The 21,703-nt window shown below is 33.4% G+C and overlaps 1 protein-coding gene across 1 annotated transcript in view; it reads left to right on the top strand.

The window, feature by feature from the left end:
- Positions 1-21,703, top strand: part of LOC132754761 (uncharacterized) — a 68,479-nt gene that overhangs the window by 45,065 nt on the left and 1,711 nt on the right. The window contains exons 28-39 of the mRNA XM_060745451.1: positions 330-338; positions 667-758; positions 1,225-1,307; positions 11,339-11,468; positions 11,889-12,177; positions 12,300-12,503; positions 12,812-12,991; positions 13,813-13,907; positions 14,165-14,276; positions 15,235-15,350; positions 17,316-17,402; positions 20,009-20,275. Of these exons, the coding sequence (XP_060601434.1) occupies positions 330-338; positions 667-758; positions 1,225-1,307; positions 11,339-11,468; positions 11,889-12,177; positions 12,300-12,503; positions 12,812-12,991; positions 13,813-13,907; positions 14,165-14,276; positions 15,235-15,350; positions 17,316-17,402; positions 20,009-20,275 (1,664 nt within the window). The remainder of the gene's footprint in view (positions 1-329; positions 339-666; positions 759-1,224; positions 1,308-11,338; positions 11,469-11,888; positions 12,178-12,299; positions 12,504-12,811; positions 12,992-13,812; positions 13,908-14,164; positions 14,277-15,234; positions 15,351-17,315; positions 17,403-20,008; positions 20,276-21,703) is intronic.

Here is a 21,703-nt window from a genome sequence, read left to right on the forward strand (position 1 = left end):
ATAGTTTGTTCATTTCTTTTAAATTGTAAACTGTTCTTCTTTTTCACATTTTGTCATACCTTTTATGTCCTTACATTTATCAATACAGATAGGAGTGTTGTGAAATGAATCTTTGCAGCATTGTTTCTCCCCCTTATATTGAGTGACATCAAATAACACTGTAAAGCGTCTCCAGCTCTACCTTCTTGTTCCATGCATTTTCCGAGAAGATTTATGGCTGTTTCCCGATGTCCAAGGTTTGGTTCCTCTTTTATAGTTCTGATTAGTTTGAAGAGACCAGCATGTTTCTGGTTATGTCTTCCTAAATGGCTGTAAATTTTGTATTGTAGAAAGTAGAGGTAAGGGAGAGAATCCACCACAGCATAATCCATCCATTCGTTGTCTCTTTCTGTACGAAACATTCTGTCCTCTTGTGTAGATCTAAACATTTCATATCTGAGTTCAGTGGGTATACAGTGAATTTCACATGGTGTAAATATAACACAAGATGCTGTTGTATACTGTAAGACCTCTTCATTATAATTGACACATAATTCATTGAATCCTCGTCTGTATGGTTCCCCCACAAATTGATAACAACAACAGACAGGTTCAACAATTTGTAGATCATATCCTTTTTCAATCTCACAGAGAACCATGTCAGCTTTTTGTATTTCTTGAGCACAGTATAAGATTGAAGCTAGTTTAAGTTTACTTGATGCAACATCTGTATTCAGACCAAGTGAGATGAGTTTGAGGGCATCTGCTGATACAGTGTTGTACTGAAAGATGTTTAGTGAAGCCAGGACAGATCCAAGTGTTGTACAATACAATGGTAACAGAAGAAGACTGGCTGTCTTATCCAATCCTTCATATTGACTGTTGTATATTTTTGAAACATAATTCTTTAATATTCCTACAGCTTCAATAGGACTTCTGTCCTTAATATGATAATATGTAAGTATCATTCAGTGTCTCAGATATATCAAAAGCCAGATTAAATAATAGTGTTCCTGAAATGATATCACCTGTCTTGATTGTACATAAGTTATAAAACTTGAGATGAAGCCTGGAACCAAGATCATCACATTTAATCCCAAGTAGTGCCACTCCTTCACTGTTGATGATATTGTTGAGAATTTCCAGAATATATGGTTTAACTGCAGGTGAAATTTTTCCCCTCATTAAATTGTTCCCAGGAATGATAAAATGTGGACAATTTTCATTAATGATATTGTTGTACAGGAGATATAAACATAGTGATAGACAAGAAAGTAACTTATTTTCTCTCCAAATGTTAGAATGTGTATTGGATATACAGTGGAAGAGTACAGTTTTACACATAAAACTTGTAATAACATCTTTAAACAATGGATTTATAAATGTTTTTAAAATAATTTTCATCAAGACATAACAGCGAATCTGTGTAATATTCAGATTGAACATTAAACACCTTTCTGCTAAAGATGTTGATATTCTCCATTCAAGTTGCTCATGTTCACTGCCACTACATCCAACAGGAACAACAAAACATCCAGTTCTGCTGCAATATTGTTTTATTTCAGCAGACGGCCATTGACCTTCACCTTGTTGATCCAACCATTGTCTAGCTTGTCGCGGCCATGTTGTACAATGTAGAGCTAATACTTTATCTGCATCATAGTAGCCTGGTAGCCCTAGTTGTGCTCGTGCTGGCCCATGTGTTTCTGAACCAAAACTAAAAAAAGATATTATAGAATTCTTTAAAAACAATTTTCCTGTTCTGTCCTTGAATAAGTATTGATCAGATTCACCATCAGCAGGAAGAGGAGCATCAGATCTCAGGACTTGAAGTAAACAATATCCAGGAGATACAGAATTATCTTGAATCATCAAATGATTATATGAGCCAGGTATCCAATCACTCCAGTCTTGTATCACAGGGAATTTTTTAGTACAAATAAGATTATCTGTGTCTGAATTGATTCCAATTGTAGTTGAACCTTCTGATTGACTCCCAAAATAGTATGTTAAAACATTTTCATCAAGTAGTTGGTGATTTATATTTGATATTGATTCAATCAGAAGCCATATTCTTCTTATTTTCATCACTATTCTCTTATCAACACCTATATCAGCCAGAACCTCTGATAATCTCATTGACACAGTCTGGTTGTAATTTGGTACTTGATACATTCTGAAAATATTATTATTGTTCTAAAATATTATAAAGTTTCTAATATATTTAATTTCATTATTTCTTTTTCTGATTTTCTTACCTAAGATAATAATTGTTTATTGTTAAATTATGAAATTTTCCTTAATAGAAAACTGTTTTTATAATCATCTTCATCATTATCAATCTTTGTTATTTTATATTGTATGATAATATGTTGAAGATGATTTTTGTGTTGTGAAAATCAGTTTATTGTCTTTATTTTTTATATGAAATGAAAAATACAAATACAAAACTTTGACATCATTTTAAAATATATATTAATGGTCAGTTGTCAGTAGTATAGAGTAATAAATTAATACCTTTTTGTTTATATCTGCAGAAGATTTAAGATCATGAAGTCACTAGATTTTCAATGTTTAAAAACAAAACAATTTTTTTGAGAAATTTTCCAAGTGTTAAGAACTAGGATGTTGGGTTTTACTGACCTTAAGAAGATAACTGTCTTCTACAATCACTTTATATCTGACATTTGTTATCTCCCTTGGATGATAAAAAGTTTTTTTGACAAGATAATTTGTATTGTTTTTCACAAATAAATTCTGATGTGCCTTTATTAATTATGCCCCCACTTCGAAGAAGAGGGGGTATATTGCTTTGCACTTGTCTGTCCGTCGGTCCGTAGACCAAATGGTTTACGAGTGATAACTAAAGAACCCTTAGGCCTAGGAACTTCAAACTTGGTATGGTGATTGGTCATGACCAGCAGATGACCCCTATTGATTTTGGAGTCAAGGGGTCAAAGGTCAAGGTCACATTGATCTTGTAAGCAAAAACGGTTTCCGATCAATAACTAAAGAACCTTAAGGCCTAGGAACTTCAAACTTGGTATGGTGATTGGTCATGATCAGTAGATGACGACCCCTATTGATTTTGGGGTCAAGGGGTCAAAGGTCAAGGTCATATTGACTTCTTAGGTAAAAACGGTTTCCGATCAATAACTAAAGAACCTTAAGGCCTAGGAACTTCAAACTTGGTATGGTGATTGGTTATGACCAGCAGATGAAACCCTATTGATTTTGGGGTCAAGGGGTCAAAGGTCAAGGTCACATTGACCTTGAAGGTAAAAACGGTTTTCGATCAATAACTTTAGAACCCTTAGGCCTAGGAACTTCAAACTTGGTATGGTGATTGGTCATGACCAGCAGATGACCCCTATTGATTTTGGTTCAAGGGGTCAAAGGTCAAGGTCACAATGACCTTGTAGGTAAAAACGGTTTCTGATCAATAACTAAAGAACGCTTAGGCCTAGAAACTTCAAACTTGGTATGATGATTGGTCATTGCCAGCAGATGACCCCTATTGATTTTGGTTCAAGGGGTCAAAGGTCAAGGTCACATTGACCTTGTAGGTTAAAACGGTTTCCGATCAATAACTAAAGAACGCTTAGGCCTAGGAAGTTCAAACTTGGTATGATGATGGGTCATTGCCAGCAGATGACCCCTATTGATTTTGGGGCAAGGGGTCCAAGGTCAAGGTCACATTGACCTTGTAGGTAAAAACGGTTTCCAATCAATAACTAAAGAACGCTTAGGCCTAGGAACTTCAAACTTTGTATGATGATTGGTCATGACCAGTAGATGACCCCTATTGATTTTGGGGTCAAGGGGTCAATGTCATATTGACCTTGTACTTAATGACGGTTTCTGACCAATAACTCAACAACTCAAGTTGCTTTGGTTGATATTTTAATATTACTAAAAATGCTTTTGGTATACACATTTGAAGGTCTTATGTAATATAACAACTTGGCTGTCATTAATGAGGCCTACATGATTCATAAAATTTATGCATATATTATTTGGTAAGATTTGTAATAACTTAAATTGCTGCACACAACCTATGGGGTCACAATAATTATTACCTTGTGACTAGTCATGACCAGTTGGTACTAGATAACCCTTATAAATTGTTTGTTCACTGGGTCAGAAGTCATGCATAATAACCTGATCACATGACTAATTGGCTGCCGATAGGGGGCATACATGTTTTACAAACATATCTTGTTTAACATGCTTTGAATTTGTAATTGACATTACGCCAAAGAAGAGATTGCTCCGCCCACTGATTCACGTGACCCGGTCATTCAGAACCTTAGACAAAACTCGGTACCGACCTTTACAGGAAACTATTATGCCACTTAAGTGACTAATGAATTTACCTTATACAAATTAACATATCTATAACATTTTAATGCTTTTCTTGGATAGTTCAATATATTATGGTATTTGAAAAAGTAACAAATAACTGCATCCATGCATTAATTATGAATAAAACGTTTGGCAAAGATCTTGTTATATTTCTCGTTGACTTCAAGGAAAATGTTTCTGACAAAATATCATTTTAGTTTACAAATTCAAAGATAGTTAAAATTGAAGTAGCGGAACATATAAATAGTAAAATTATATCAATAACACAGTAAGATTTACAAATGTTTTTAGGGTTTAATGTGCGAAATCACTTATATATAATGCATTTGTGAATAATTTGTTAAATTGAATGAGAAAATTGCCCTTGCATACCTTTGTAGTATGATGTATGATTATATGTATATTTGTACATTAGATATGTTTCGTGATAAAACGCAATATTATTCACTTCAAAATAAGTTTAGCATACACCAGAAGGGGAGACCTCGGTTTTAAATTGAAACCATGATCAGCTATGATGTTATTGAAGCAGATGTATCTGAATATTTAATTTTAATTCATTGAGCTTTCATAGAAATATTTAGGCAGGATAATTTCACATAAGATATTCATTGCATATTCTCTCATTTTATTCGCAAGTTCTTTTTATGCCACCGCAGCATCTGCGATGCGGTGGCATATAGCGATTCACCTGTGTGTGTGTGTGTTTGTTTGTGTGTGTGTGTGTTATATAGATTATATAGTGAACTTAAAAAATCTTTTGTGAAAAACCACCTAGTCAATTTCAACCAAACTTGGCTGGATTGATCCTTGGGTGAAGGGCTTCCAAAGTTGTTCAAAGAATTTAATTCCATGTGCAGAAATCTGGTTGCCATGGCAACCAAAAGGAATTATAAGAATAAATTTTAAAAAATCTTCTTGTAAAGACCCAAAAGGCATAGAGCTTAGATATTTTGCATAAGGCATTGTCTGGTAGACCTCTACCAAGATTGTTCAAATTATAGCCCTGGGTCAAAATCGACCCCGCCCCGGGGTCATTGATTTTCACTATATGTACATATAGTAAAAAACTTAAAATACCTTTTGTAAAGACCCATAGGCCTAGAGCTTAGATATTCTGCATAAGCATTGTCTGGTAGACCTCTACCAATGTTGTTTCAAATTATAGCCCTTGGGTCAAAATCAGCCCTGCCCGGGGGTTATGGATTTTTCACTATATGTACATATAGTAAAAATTTAAAAATACCTTCTTGTAAAGACCCAAAAGGCCTAGAGCTTAGATATTTTGCATAAGGCATTGTCTGATAGACCTCTACCAGATTGTTCAAATTATAGCCCTGGGTCAAAATTGGCCCGGGCCCCGGGGGGTCATTGATTTTCCTCATATTTACATAGTAAAAACTTATAGTAAAAATTTAAAAAAAAATTTCTTCTAGCAATTGACACAAAATGCTAGAGGTTAGATACTTTGCATGAAACATTGTGAAGTGAACCTCTAGCAAGATGTTCAAATAATAGCCCTGGGTCAAAATTGCCCCGTCCCGGGGTCATTGATTTTCAATATATACATATAGTAAAAAATAAAAAAAATCTTATTGTCTGAAGTACAAGGCTTAGAGCTTTAATATTTGTTAAATGATATCATTCTATAGGTACTCTACCAAAGTTGTTCAAATTTTGCCTCTAGTGTCAAAATTAAAAGTGAACTTTGATATCAGCTGACCTAGATTTTGACAAAGTGTATTACATGTTGTCCTTTGATGCAGTCATGAAATTTTAGGCTGTGTGAAATATGACCTTCACCACCAAATTCACTAGACTCATTTAGTGCATTGATATATTCCTACTCTGAACTTTTATTGAGTTAACAATAGATTTAACCACTAATCTGATAATAAGAATTAGATATGCATTATGACAATCTTCAATTGTATAGAAACAAAAAAAAATCTGTTCCTACACTACTATTTAGTGTTGTATTAATGCGGTGGCATAGCATTTTTCTCAAATGCAATCTTGTTTCTACTGCAGCATTTTATTGACACTATATGTTATAAAGGAACAAAAAATGTCATATCAGACCTTATAATGTATTTTGTGATTATGAATAGACATAATAGTTATAAAGGAAGGAATAGAGTATTTGTTTAAACTTTTTCCTTGTTTAATGCATTGATCCCAATTCAAAATCAATCGTACCGAGTCTGCAACATTTTCAATTTTGTCGTTTTGTACGTTCTTTAGGGATTCTTTATTTCTCTCTATTTTAACTTTCGTCAGAGATGTAGGTAGGATCTTGATAATATCTATGTCTCTGCTTTTGTACCTGCTATATTACTTATTATCTTGATATATACAAAGTTACTGATTTTTTTTTATAAAATGGACTAACTGACTCCATCTGTCAATATGTCATGATAGTTGGTAACTTTGATATACCGACTTAATAGCTTTGAATTGACAAATAATCAAAATAATTTCAATATTAATACTGTTGCACCATTGTCTTATACAAATAGCTTGTCTAAGGAAAATGGCGGATTTTGCAAACATCTAAGCGTGAAACTGATAACGATCGCCGACTGGCTTATCTGTAAGACCCCTGCCAGCTTGATTGACAGGCGGCGTAATGTCAATTGATAATGGATTAGCATATACATGTATGTGATTTTTGCATACTGTTGTAATATAAAACTGTATTAGGTTCATGCTTCATGTATGTTTATCCAAAAGTGTCCTAAAAGTTGAAGAAAAAGTTTATTCAACAACGATCTATTTGAATGTCAATTTCTTTTTATTCATACTAAAACTGACTAATCTAAAACATCCAATACAATAAAAAACAGTACAATAACAATCAATAATTTCGACAAGGTGACACTTTTCAAGGTTACATAATATTGATTACACATTATGCTTAAAAATAAAACGAGGGTATCATTAAAAAAAAATTATTTTCATATATATCCACCTTGATCCATTCTTGACTTAACTACACCCTGACAGCGTAGACCTAAACTGATTGTGAGTTGCCTGACATAATAATACAGGTATGCTTGCTCTTTCCATTAAAAATTACAGTTATAAGTGCTGTCTGTTTTCTCCACTTGATATTGCTTTATGTAAATGCAGTTGAAATATGGTGGCAAAATCAAAGTTGAGCATAGTATATTATCTTTAATCAAATTCAAAACTTTAAACACTTTTTGAAATAAATTTAATCACCATTTTGTCAGCAGTATAGAGTAATCATTAAATCATTACCTATTTTATATCTGCAGCAGATTTAATAACATGAGGTCACTAGATTTTCAATATTTTAAAGCAAAACACAATTTTTGATAAATATCCCAAATTTTAATATCTAGGATGTTGGGTTTTCTGAAATGATTTTACTTCCTCTTTCTCTTTCAATCTTAAAAAAAATAACTCTGTTCTTTAATATTTTTATATCTGACATTTGTTAACTCCCTTTGATGATGAAAACTGACACACGATATTTGCACAAGACAATTTGTATTATTCTTCACAAATAAATTCTGATCTGCCTTTATTAATTTAACCTGCTTTGAATACATTAACTTTAGCTGTAATTGAGAATTGATCGGCAAATGCATAAATCTAATTTTGATATACTGTTGTAATTTAGTCATTCAAAGCTGTACTTGATTCATGTTTTACTTATGTTAATCCAACTGTCATAATAGTTTGAAGAAAAAGTGTATTCAACAATGGTTACTTTGAATGACACTTTTTTATTCATATTAAAACTGACTATCTAAAACATCCAATACAATAAAAACAATACACTAAAAATCAACAATTGTAACAAGGTGACACCTTGTCCAAGTACATTGATACTCAACACATTATACTTAACAAAATAAAACAAGGGTTTCAATTTCAGAAATAATATTTTTCCATATATATCCACCTTGATCTTGATTAAATTATAGCCAGACAGCGCAGTATCTTAATTGTTTCTGACATATTTATACTGTTCTATTTCAACATTACACTTTGGTACAGTTTTGAGTGCTTATACTTTCCTTCCATTGGTATTGTTTTTGTAGATGCAGTCAAAATATGGTCGCAAATTCAAATTTGAGCATAATATATTATCTTTAATTAAATAAAAAAAACTTGACCTCTTTTTTAAATAAATTTAAATGAAACTTGTCAGTAGTATAGAGTAGTCTCAATAATTCGACGACAAGACAGACATATTTTATAATCTGATATTTCATAGATGTCTGTCTTTACGCGAAGGGCGACCATCGTCTATATAAAAAAGCCCTAAAGCACACAATTTGTTGGGCTATAGTATAGAGTAATCATTAAATTATTACTTTTCAGAAGATTTAAGATCATGAAGTCACTAGATTTTCAATGTTTTAAATCAAAACAAAATTTATGAGAAATCTTTCACCAAGTGTTGAATTTATATACTAGGATGTTAGGTTTTTTTATGAAATCATTTTACTTCCTATTTTCTCTTTCAATCTTAGAAGATAATCTCTGTCTTTAATATTGTTATATCTGACTTGAAGTTGTTATCTCCCTTTGATGATGAAAACTGATAGCACAATTCTTCACAAATAAATTCTGATCTGCCTTTATTAACTTAACATGCTTTGACTCTATCAACTTTAGCTGTAATTGAGAATTGATTGGCAAATACATGTATGTGATTTTGGTATACTGTTAAATTTATTTAAGTGACTCAAAGCTGTACTAGATTCATGTTTCATGTATGTTTATCAAAAAGTGTCATAATAATTAAAAAAAAAAGTTAATTCAACTACGGTTACTTGTATTAGATTTTCGTTTCATTCATACTAAAACTGACTAACCTATAACACCCAATATAATAAAAATTACAATTTATACAAGGGGACACCTTGTCAAGGCAAGGTACATTGATAATCAACACATAATACTTATCAAAATAAAACAAGGGCATCAATAAAAAAATTAATCCTTTTTATATATATATATCCACCTTGATATTGATTTTATTATAGCCAGACAGCACCGTGAGTGAGTGAGTCACAAACTGTTTATGATTTTTCTGATATATTTATAATTTTCCATTTCAACGTTACACTTTGGTACAGTTTTGAGTGCTTATTACTTTCTTTCCATTGCTATTGCCTCTTGTTGATGCAGTCGGAATATGGTCACAAGTTCTAAATTTGGGCATAATATATTATCTTTGAATAAATAAAAAAAACTTGACCTCTACAATAATCTAAATCATTAAATTTTTACCTTTTTGTATAACTTCTGTAGATGATTTAAGGTCATGAAGTCACTAGATTTTCAATATTTAAAAAGCAAAACAAAACACTTCAGGAATTTCCCGTTTACTGGATTTATTTTTAACTCTTAAGAAGATAACTCTCTTGAGCAGGTATTTCATATGACTTTGTTATCTCCCTTTGATGATGAAAACTGATTGACACGAGATATTTGCACAAGAAAATTTGTATTATTCTTCACAATTAAATTATGATCTGCCTTTATTAATTTAATATGCTTTGAATTAGTTAACTAAAGCTGTTATTGAGATTTGATCTTTAAAATTTAAAAAAAACACGCATGTGAATTTGGTATACAGTTGTAATCTATGTGACTGGAAATAATATTATCAAAATTGTACATTAGATTCTATGCTTTATCTATGTATATAAATCCAATAGATTTGAAACATTTTGAAGGAATAGGTTTCTTCACAACAGACGGTAACTTAATTTTGTATGACAATTTCTTTATTTTTAATTCATAAAAACATACCTAACATACTTACTTAAATACAAACAAGTTTCAACAAGGGCAAAGGTCACGGGTACATTTGATACTTATAAAAAAAGGGTATCAATTAATAAATATATTTTCATGCCCATACTTGATCTTGACATTTATTTATAATTGGACACAGAAGTGCTGGACCCCTACAACGATACATAAACTCCAAACTGTTCATGAGTTAGATGCGTGACATCAATTACTACAAGTTTCATATGACCCTGGTTTTTAATTCTATAGCCATTTTCATTTAACGTTCCAGTTTTGAATAGTTCAATGCTTATCTATATACTTCTTCATTTGATTGTAGTTCATTGTTTATGTAATTGCTGTCTTGAATTATAAAATATTTTGCTCAGACATGGGTCTGCCGGAACACGGCTTTTTACGTACACAACTAATGGGATTTTGAACTTGATTAATAAAATGTAAGATACTGACAGAATATTGATAATAGCATGGATTTTGTGTGGAAAAATTATTACTATGTTCTGCCTTTAATACCAGTTTTTCTTCTTTGGCACTTCTTTTGGTCATTAAATGAGATGAGAGTACAACTCCGGTTCTTACTCGTAACACGATTTCTGTCTTTCTGGTTTAGTTTATAGACAGATTTATGAAGGGAATAAGTGCCTCGGGTCTTGGGATGCTCTCTGACGGAGAAAGAAAGGCCAGTTAACAGAGCTGAAGGGAGGAGATACTAATGAAAAAATAGAAATCTGAATAAGAAGAACATGCTCAGGAAAAGTTACGACTGGAACACAGATAGGGATCAGCGGCTGTACAAGAGAAAGATTTTAGCCAATAAGTGTTTATTAAACTTCTGCATACAATAGAAGTCTCTCTCTTTGGAGAATGAAAATTATTGGTTATTTTAAGGCTTTGTTAGCATCTAGAGAGGTTAAGAATTAGTGTTAAGTCTGATCTTGTGTTTTGTTTAAGAATTTTATGGTGAGTAAGGTGAATTACAATGTACTTGGTGATGTGTTATAAATTAATGTTTAAATGGGGCTTATCAGAGTCCTCAGTCAACGAAAGACTTTAAGTTGATATAATTAGAACCTTATATCCAAAAACAAATAAAAAATATCACCAGAAAGAAGATTGATGACATTACTTTGTAGAAAATTTATTTTGTTTCTTTTGCTCAGGTTAATATTAACATAGATCAATAGTGTTTTATGAGAAATGTTTCATCATGTATTTTCTGTATATTTTAGAAAGGAGAGAGACAATATAAATGAGCAGTTAAAACAGAAGGAGATACAGCTGAACACATTTGGTAAAACTTTACAAGAGTTGGAATCTGTAACAAGGTAAGTAATATTTCTGTCAACTCCTTAAGTTTGATTACAAGGAACAGTGGAAGCAGCCTACTTAATCTGGTATCGGTGTCTTTTTGAACTAACACAATTCCTTGTAAGGTTGTACATACAAATTCTTTCTGCACAAATATAACTTGAACCTATATGTTATATTTTTGTCATATTTGAAGAAAACTTGCGAAGGGCCATAACTGTAGTGTGAAATTTTACTGAATTATTACATGTTTAAGGTTGCAAAAAAAAATCCTGGTCATTTCTCCAAATAGATACAATTGATAATGCTTGAAAATTGACATAAAACCTGAAAGATCTTAAAGGCTGGCAAATAGAAAATGAACAAGACCCATCTTATGATACATCTATTAAACAGAAATAAGGATTATTTACTGTAATTCATTTTTCACTTGACAGAGAGAAGAGACAACTTGAAGCTCATGTTCAGAAATTGGAATCCTCTACTGGGGACTCCAAGGTGCTACTTGATGGCCAGAGAAAAGAGTTAATGGCCCTAAATGAAGCTCTTGCCAAATTACAGGAGAGAAACACTCGTCTAGAAGCCGAAAACCATACCATTCATGCTGATCTGAAGGCTCAAAAGGAATGTGGGAACCGCGAGGCTCGGGAATTAAATATTTCAATAAATGAATTAAAATCTCAACATGAAAATGAACGACACTTCCTCAATGATAATCTTTCACAAGTATGTTCATTACCTCATATCAAAACTGTTTATAAAATTAATTTCATATTTGAAAATTCTTCTTTTTTATTTAGATTTGTGTTTCTTCAAACAATTTTTATCATGATAATCTTTTAATGTAGACACAAACAAGATTACGGTCAGTGGAAGCAAGCCTGGCTGCAGCAGCTAGTGACAGAGATTCCATGCAGGCAAAGTGTCGTCTGCTAGAAAACACTGTACAGGAACTGCAGTCTAAGTTATCAGACGAGAGCACTGGACGAAGACTGGCCGAACAATCTGTAGGAACACTCAGGTTACAACTGGAGGACATGAAAAATGACAAGGTATACAAATCATATGATATTTAATATTTTAGTTATTTTAGCAATTGAATCTACCCATGGTACAAGCAGCCTTATAATAGTCTACACTGTTTCTTATTTACTTACTTAATACTTATTTTGAAATTTTATCTTATAAAAATGAATGGTTTTGTCCAGATTAAGGATGTCAATTGAAGATATTTAGCCTTGGAATGGTTAAGAAAAACGCATTTTGAAGAGACAGACATATGTTATTTATTGAAAAATGTTATTGCTTTGTGTTAATTTGTATTTCTATGTGTAATTATACCTTCATCTTTTATCTATAGAATGTAATTGAAGCTCGCTTTGTGGAGATGAGGAACCAGGTAATGAAGGCAGAGGAGAAGTTGAGGATAGAAGAGGAGAAATGTGTGGCTACATCAGCACAACTTCAGGAACTAAATGCTATCTCCCATACCAATAAATCAACGGTTAAAGCCAAGTCGGAACAAGTAGAAATGTTACAGGTACAGTTTGCCAGATGTCATGGTTCAGAACTTTTCACTATTTAGGGGAGAAAATGTGTAAGCGACCAGATAGCTCAGTGGTCGGACACGCGGAATGGTGTTCCGAGGGTCCTGAGTCCTAGTTCTGATCCGGCTGGACATGTTTGTCACCCTGTGACATTTGGCCTAATGTTGAGCTGTGACTAAATATAGCATAGAGTTTAATTTCATTAAAGCAGAGGAGTATGTCGTGGTTTAGAACTTTTCATTGTTTAGGGGAGAAAGATGTGTTAGCGGCCGGATAGCTCAGTGGGTAGAGCTGCAGAGCGGTATTCCGATGGTCCTGGTCAGGTTCTAAATAGTGAACAGTTTTTAACGGTGATGATCACTCCCCCACTATATTGAAATTCCTCCTGAAATATTTCAGGATTACAGGTCAATGTGAATTAAACTCTGAGATATATGCAGTGAGCTTGCTTGAGATTATTTGTCCAGGGAAGTTTGTAAAAGCTGAGGCACAGCATGCAAGTTCTGTTTAGATAAAATATTAGTGATTGGTTGTTAGAATGAATAGGTGAGATGAAATGGTAATGGCACTTGTATATTGGACTGTAAAGAAATATAACACATAAATAACAAAATAATTACACAACAAGATTCAAGGACAAAATAAAACATAAGATGATATTTTTAATAAAATGAATAGTAAAAACATGGCACATATTTATCTTTTGGCAATCACAATTCTTATGTATGCCATCATTTATTTAGAATGCAAAAATAACTTCCTTCTCTTAATACTTATACTTTAATTTTTAACTTTTTATATTTATACATTTCAGAAGGAGATTAGTAATTTGAAACAGATTATAGAAACACAGAAACAGAATCTTAATGGTAAAATCAAAAAGTCAGCTCTAGAATATCAACAACAAATGTAAGTAAAAGGAAGGAGCGTTAAGTCAAAACAATGTTTTCTCATATGACATCAGTACTGGTTAGTTCCAGTCAATTCAAAGTTTTAGACATTTCTATATTAAAATTTAAAAAAGTATAGCTACAAACAGTATAGAGTCTGGTCTGAGGGTATGGGGATGTGCATGCTGGCCTGGTTCTATACTAATGGCAATGACTAATCTTTTTTTTGGTTATTCTAAATATGTGTATTTACACTATGTAATTTATATATTACAGTGAAAACATTGAAGAAGAGAAGGATAAATTTCAGTTATTAAATCAACAATTATCGACAGATCTTGACTCATGCAGGGAACATATTGCCAGCAAAAATAAAGAAAACCTTAAGGTACGCAATAACAAACAGTAACTGATTTTAACATGTGCTATCAATGCTCGCCTCCTGTCATGGAAAATAAATCAGTCTTTACAATTAGTGAATTAGATAATAATTTTATCATTGTCAGATACAAAATTGATTTTGCCCCAACCAGCTTTAGTTCTTTGAATAACTTCCGTCAATGTTTGGTTTTCTGATTGTGCCAACAGTTGTTCAACTATTCACCACCTACGTCCCCCAAACAAATTATCATTGCAGAACCAGAGAGTCTGAATTTTGACTTAGGGATTATGACATTGTGTTTATGACCAGTTTGTGTTTTCTTGTATGATACCAGTGATTCCAGTAGGTTATCTCAAGTGTGATTTATATAAGCTTCAGTATTTTTTATGCTCCCCGAAAAAAATCGGGGGAGCATATAGTCGCCGGGTTGTCCGTCCGTCAGTCCGTCCGTACGTACGTCCCAAATGGTTTCCGATCAATTACTAAAGAACCCTTAGGCCTCTTCAAACTTGGTATGGTGATTGGTCATGGCCAGCAGATGACCCCTATTGATTTTGGGGTCAAGGGGTCAAAGGTCAAGGCCACATTGACCTTGCAGGTAAAAACGGTTTCCGATCAATAACTAAAGAACCCTTAGGCCTAGGAACTTCAAACTTGGTATGGTGATTGGTCATGGCCAGCAGATGACCCCCATTGATTTTGGGGTCAAGGGGTCAAAGGTCAAGGTCACATTGACCTTGCAGGTAAAAACGGTTGTTTTTACACTTTGAACTTTGTCTGTGACATAACTCTGACACTACAAGAGGTATATCTTCCTGTGTCCAAAACCTATGCGGGGAGCATCACCCGGTTCAACCGGCACTTGTTTAAAATTGAGGTAAAATTATTATGTTTAAACTTATCGAATATGAGTTATTGCCTTTAGTTATGTTATTATCAATGTTATACTGTTTTGTAACTATAGCTACAAGAGGAGATATTGGTGCTAGAGGATAATGTTAGAGAATGTAAGGTGAAACAGAAACATGCTGAGGATACATTAAAGATAGAGGCTGATAAACAAATGGAGTTACATGCTAGGTACATTGTATATTCATTTCTTTTCTGTTCCTCTTACAGCATTTCTATATATATATATAAACATTTTGTCAGACTTCATTGTCTGTTTGTTATGTTTGAAAGCTTAACATGTGAAATTCATGGATTTTTTCTGTTTAATTGTTAACAGGCATGAATGTATATTTTGTTTCAGATCTAAAAACACGTGTTCAAGTTTTTTGGTGTGTTTTATTTCTTTATTAATATTGACTTAATGGAGACGAAGGCCAAAATTTAATGAGAGCCAGCTTTTTAGTTGTTTCACATTAATTTTAACAATTTATATCAAACTTGAAATGTAATTTGCCTCCTGATGTTTCCTCAGTTGTCATGTCACGTACGTTGATAGTTTTTTCCTGAAATTTAAATATACCTGTTTGATCTGTTAATTGTAAGATACTTTGTCAATAAAACTATTTAACATAGCAAATATAATAAGTGCCATTATTTGTGAAGGTTCCATGTGTTTGGTATTGAAGCACATTTTGAAATTTTTTTTGTTACATCAAATATATAGCTTGAAAGTCATGTTTTGTTATATATCTAGCTTGGAAATGGAAGAAAAATGGTAAGCAATTAGCAACTGGGGATATCTGCCACTGCATTTTCTTTTTTTATAAATAGAAGAACTTTTTAGCTTTTCCGAGAGTATGGGTGTAATCAAATACAGTTTTTAGAAGTAAGGTTTCTCATGATTTTAATTTAGTAAACAACAAATAATATTCCATGCTGACTGATAAATGGAATTGAATAATTATAATATAACCACGAAAATCTTAATGTTACTTTCTATTTACAAAATTTGTCTAAATGTTCGGAGTGAAATTGGTATGAAAATCTTAGTTTTTAATGATATTTAGAAAAATGTACAAGAAATTAGCTGTTGTTTTACTACATGTATAATACAGGCTTCAGCTTGAAGAGAAGTGGTGAGGATTTAGAAATGTGGTGCTCAAATTTAAAACAGCACAGAGTTTGTATCTGATTGAAGTCATACACATTAAACTAACTTGCACTTTTCTGGATTTTTTTGTGTGAAACTTTCTGGGTTTTTTTGCTGACCCAGTTTTTTTTTGTGTTTTTAAAGAAGAAAAAAACAGACAAAATACTCTCCATTGCATTCATCATAAAGAGTGTGGCTAAGATTGAAGTGTTGCCAGTATTTATTCTGTGTGTATATTATACATTTACAGGTATTTAAAAATTATGGCAGAGAATACAGATTTTGAAATAAGTATAGAATCAAACCTGAATGAACTTTATAATTTATACTGAACACAGTGTGCACCCTCGTGTTCCGGGTCATTGTGCCTGAAATATTGTTCAGGACATTGCGGCCCTTCCTTGACCAGTAAAGAATGAAAACCTTTATACAACTGTGATAGAGGAAGTGTACCTGAAACCTGGACCAAATATTTTAATTTTTTCAAAGGTTTCATAGCAATTTGTAAAGCTGTTCTGTTATTTTAGCTATTACAATAGTCATATTTTATGGCCTAGGAATTTAGTTACTATGGCTGATCTTACATTTCTTTTCAATTTTTCATAATATCTAGCATTTTGTCATTAAAAAGTCTTAAAGTAACAATTGACTATTTCAAAATTTAAAGGAGGACTTTAACAATATTTAAACATATTTTTGAAAACCAGTTTTCAGCCTTGCAAAAAATCAATAAAAAAGGACAAAATATAACCGTTAAGAAATTCATGAAATAAATAGAAAATTTGTTTGTTTGGCATATCAAATAATATTTAGCTCACAAACATCAATGTTAATATTTCATTTTTGGATATGCCACTTTATTAAATAATGCATCTGGTGTTCTAAACTTTGTTTTATTTTATGCAAAACAAACAAAAATGTATATCTGTAGAATTTAATGTCATTTATTTTAATTATATACCTGTTACAACATATTATTCAAAAAATATTTTTTACATGAACAGGTTTGAAGCAGAGGAGGAAGAATTGAAAAGATTACGTAATTTTCTGGCTAGGAAAGTAGAATCAGGTGACTCAGATAAAACCATGTGGTAAGTTACCTTTTGATTTGTATTTTAGTATTATACATTCACTTACATGATCTTTTGTTTCTTAACGTGATTCAAAATAGGTACATACACAGTATAAAACAATTGCAATATATCATGTATATATTCCATGGTCAGATTGAAGGTTTTTATGTACTGAAATTTCAGAAACATTTACTGTTAAATGTATAGGTTACCATTGTTATTGTTAAATTTGTCGGTAACCATTATTATGCCCCCATTTTGAAAAAAAGGGGGTATATTGCTTTGCACTTGTCGGTCCGTCGGTCCGTAGACCAAATGGTTTCCGAGTGATAACTAAAGAACCCTTAGGCCTAGGAACTTCAAACTTGGTATGGTGATTGGTCATGACCAGTAGATGACCCCTATTGATTTTGGGGTCAAGGGGTCAAAGGTCAAGGTCACATTGACCTTGAAAGCAAAAACGGTTTCCGATCAATAACTAAAGAACCCTTAGGCCTAGGAACTTCAAACTTGGTATGGTGATTGGTCATGACCAGTAGATGACCCCTATTGATTTTGGGGTCAAGGGGTCAAAGGTCAAGGTCACATTGACCTTGAAAGCAAAAACGGTTTCCGATCAATAACTAAAGAACCTTAAGGCCTAGGAACTTCAAACTTGGTATGGTGATTGGTCATGACCAGTAGATGACCCCTATTGATTTTTGGGGTCAAGGGGTCAAAGGGTCAAGGTCACATTGACCTTGAAAGCAAAAACGGTTTCCGATCAATAACTAAAGAACCTTAAGGCCTAGGAACTTCAAACTTGGTATGGTGATTGGTCATGACCAGTAGATGACCCCTATTGATTTTGGGGTCAAGGGGTCAAAGGTCAAGGTCACATTGACCTTGTAGGTAAAAACGGTTTCCGATCAATACCTAAAGAACCTTAAGGCTTAGGAACATCAAACTTGGTATGGTGATTGGTCATGATCAGTAGATGACCCCTATTGATTTTGGGGTCAAGGGGTCAAAGGTCAAGGTCACATTGACCTTGTAGGTAAAAACGGTTTCCGATCAATACCTAAAGAACCTTAAGGCCTAGGAACTTCAAACTTGGTATGGTGATTGGTCATGATCAGTAGATGACCCATATAGATTTTGGGGTCAAGGGGTCAAAGGTCAAGGTCACATTGACCTTTTAATTAAAAACGGTCTCTGATCAATAACAAAAGAACCCTTAGGCCTAGGAACTTCAAACTTGGTATGGTGATTGGTTATGACCAATCAGATGACCCCTATTGATTTTGGCGTTAAGGGGTCAAAGGTCAAGGTCACATTGACCTTGTAGGTAAAGCGGTTTCCGATCAATAATGAAAGAACCCTTAGGCCTAGGGACTTCAAACTTGAGATGGTGATTGGTCATGATCAGTAGATGACCCCTATTGATTTTGGGGTCTAGGGGTCAAAGGTCAAGGTCACATTGACCTCTTAGGTAAAAACGGTTTCCGATCAATAACTAAAGAACCCTTAGGCCTAGGAACTTCAAACTTGGTATGGTGATTGGTCATGACCAGCAGATGACCCCTATTGATTTTGGGGTTAAGGGGTTAAAGGGCAAGGTCACATTGACCTTGTAGGTAAAAATGCTTTCCGATCAATAACTTAAGAACCCTTATTGCTAGGAACTTCAAACTTGGTATGGTGATTGGTCATGACCAGCAGATGACCTATTGATTTTGGGGTCAAGGGGTCAAAGGTCAAGGTCACATTGACCTTGTAGGTAAAAACGGTTTCTGATCAATTAACTAAAAACGCTTAGGCCTAGGAACTTCAAACTTTGTGTGATGATTGGTCGTGACCAGCAGATGACCCCTATTGAGTTTTAGGTGAAGGGGTCAAAGGTCAAGGTCACATTGACCTTTTAAGTAAAAACGGTTTCTGATCAATAACTCAAGAACGCTTAGGCCTAGGAACTTCAAACTTGGTATTTTGATTTGTCATGACCAGCAGATTACTCCTATTGATTTTCGGATCAAGGGGTCAAAGGTCAAGGTCACAATGACCTTGTAAGTAAAAACGGTTTCTGATCAATAACTAAAGAACGCTTCGGCCTAGAAACTTCAAACTTGGCATGGTGATTGGTCATGACCAGCAGATGACCCCTATTGATTTTGGGGTCAAAGGTCAAGGTCACATTGACCTTGTATGTTAAAACGGTTTCCGATCAATAATAAGAGAACCCTTAGGCCTAAGAACTTCAAACTTGGCATGGTGATTGGTCATGACCAGCAGATGACCCCTATTGATTTTGGGGTCAAGGGGTCAAAGGTCAAGGTCACATTGACCTTGTAGGTAAAAACGGTTTCTGATCAATTTACTAAAAACGCCTAGGCCTAGGAACTTCAAACTTTGTATGATGATTGGTCGTGACCAGCAGATGACCCCTATTGAGTTTTGGGTCAAGGGGTCAAAGGTCATGGTCATGACCAGTAGATACTTTATAACCCTTATTAATTGTTTGATCACTGGGTCAGAAGTCATGCATAATAACCTTATCACATGACTTATTGGCTGCTGATAGGGGGCATACATGTTTTACAAACATATCTTGTTATTGTTAAATGTATGGGTAACCATTATTACAGGCAGGAGATGAATCGAGTAATTCAAGATCTGAGTCGTCAAATGACTACACATCTAGACTCAACAAGGGGTGGAGACAAAGAGAAGAGTCCCGAGTCCCTTGTATCTAGGTTACGTAAACAGGTAGCTGAAGTTCAGGGTGAACTAAGTACAGAGAAATCCCTACATCAGATCACTAAGACGTCGTTGGTGGCGCTAGAAGAAGATTGTCAAAGGTTACGTAAACAGTTACATCATTATCGGAGACGTGATCCACCTTCCGGAGAAAAGTAAGTAAAATATCTTGTCTACATAATATAAATTAAAATCTATGTTAAAATGAGGCTTTAAAATGCCTGCTTTATAAATCTCCTCTTTGTAATATTAACTAAATCAACGTTAATATGAGGATTTAAAATGTTTGCTATATAAATTTAAAGAGGAATATCTGTCGCTGTCTTTGGAAATTGTTTTTACACTTCGGGCGCTTTCATCTACTTATTTTTATTTTAACTACTCTGGAGAAATCCCTGCATATATGAAATCAGAGGCTTTCTTGGCAGAGTGGTTTAAACATATATATATATTTTAAGGGCGGAAACTTGTCCTATTCTTCATTAGGTTTTAATACCTTATGGGAGGTTGCTAGTTTTATACTTGAAATAATTCATATAGGGACTCGGTATAAAATCATCCTTCCGGAGAAAATTAAGTAAAATATCTTGTCTACGTATTATTTATTCAAATCTTTGGTAATATATGGCTTTAAGATGCCTGCTTTATAAATCTCCTCTTTGTAATATTAACTGAATCAAAGTTTATATGAGGATTTAAAATGTTTAAATTGTAAAACTTACCATAATAGTGTATGAGTGACAGTTTGACCTTAAAATAAAAATATTATTATATGAAATATTCATTTCTTGGTATGTTTATTAAGTTTAGAGAGTACACCAATTATGCCAGTTGTGAACAGGTAACAGAAGAATAAATCACCTTGTTCTTACATTTGTCTTATATTATATACCTGATGCAATAAACTAAAACATGACACAGTAGTTAAAGCATGGTCCTGTTTTATTAAAAGTTGATATTTAACAACAAAAAACTCTAATTAAAAGAAAGTTGATAATTTACATTAGAAAATGCCTATTTAATCACATTTATAGCACATTTAATTGTAATGTTATTATGTAAAGCTAGTAATATGTAATTTAGACAGTTTTTAGCTCGACTATTCGATAAGAATAAGTAGAGCTATTGCAGTCACCCGAGCGTCGGCGCAACCACTTATGTTAAAGTTTTTGTAACAGTTCAAATATTTTCAAAGTCCATAGACATATGGCTTTGAAACTTTGCACACTTGTTCACCATCATGGCCCCAACCTGTAGACAAGAGGAGGTAACTCTATCAAGCATTTTGACAGAATTATGCCCCTTTTTCGACTTAGAATTTACGTTAAAGATTTTGTAATAGTTCAAATATTTTCAAAGTCCATTGACATATGGCTTTGAAACTTTGCACACTTGTTCAACATCATGACCCCAACCTGTAAACAGGAGGAGGTAACTCTATCAAGCATTTTGACAGAATTATGCCCCTTTTTCGACTTAGAATTTACGTTAAAGTTTTTGTAATAGTTCAAATATTATCAAAGTCCACTGGCATATGGCTTTGAAACTTTGCACACTTGTTCACCATCATGACCCCAATCTGT

This window comes from Ruditapes philippinarum, unplaced genomic scaffold (assembly GCF_026571515.1).
Source record: "Ruditapes philippinarum isolate M1 unplaced genomic scaffold, ASM2657151v2 ctg1308_1_1_1_1, whole genome shotgun sequence".
NCBI lineage: Eukaryota > Metazoa > Mollusca > Bivalvia > Venerida > Veneridae > Ruditapes > Ruditapes philippinarum.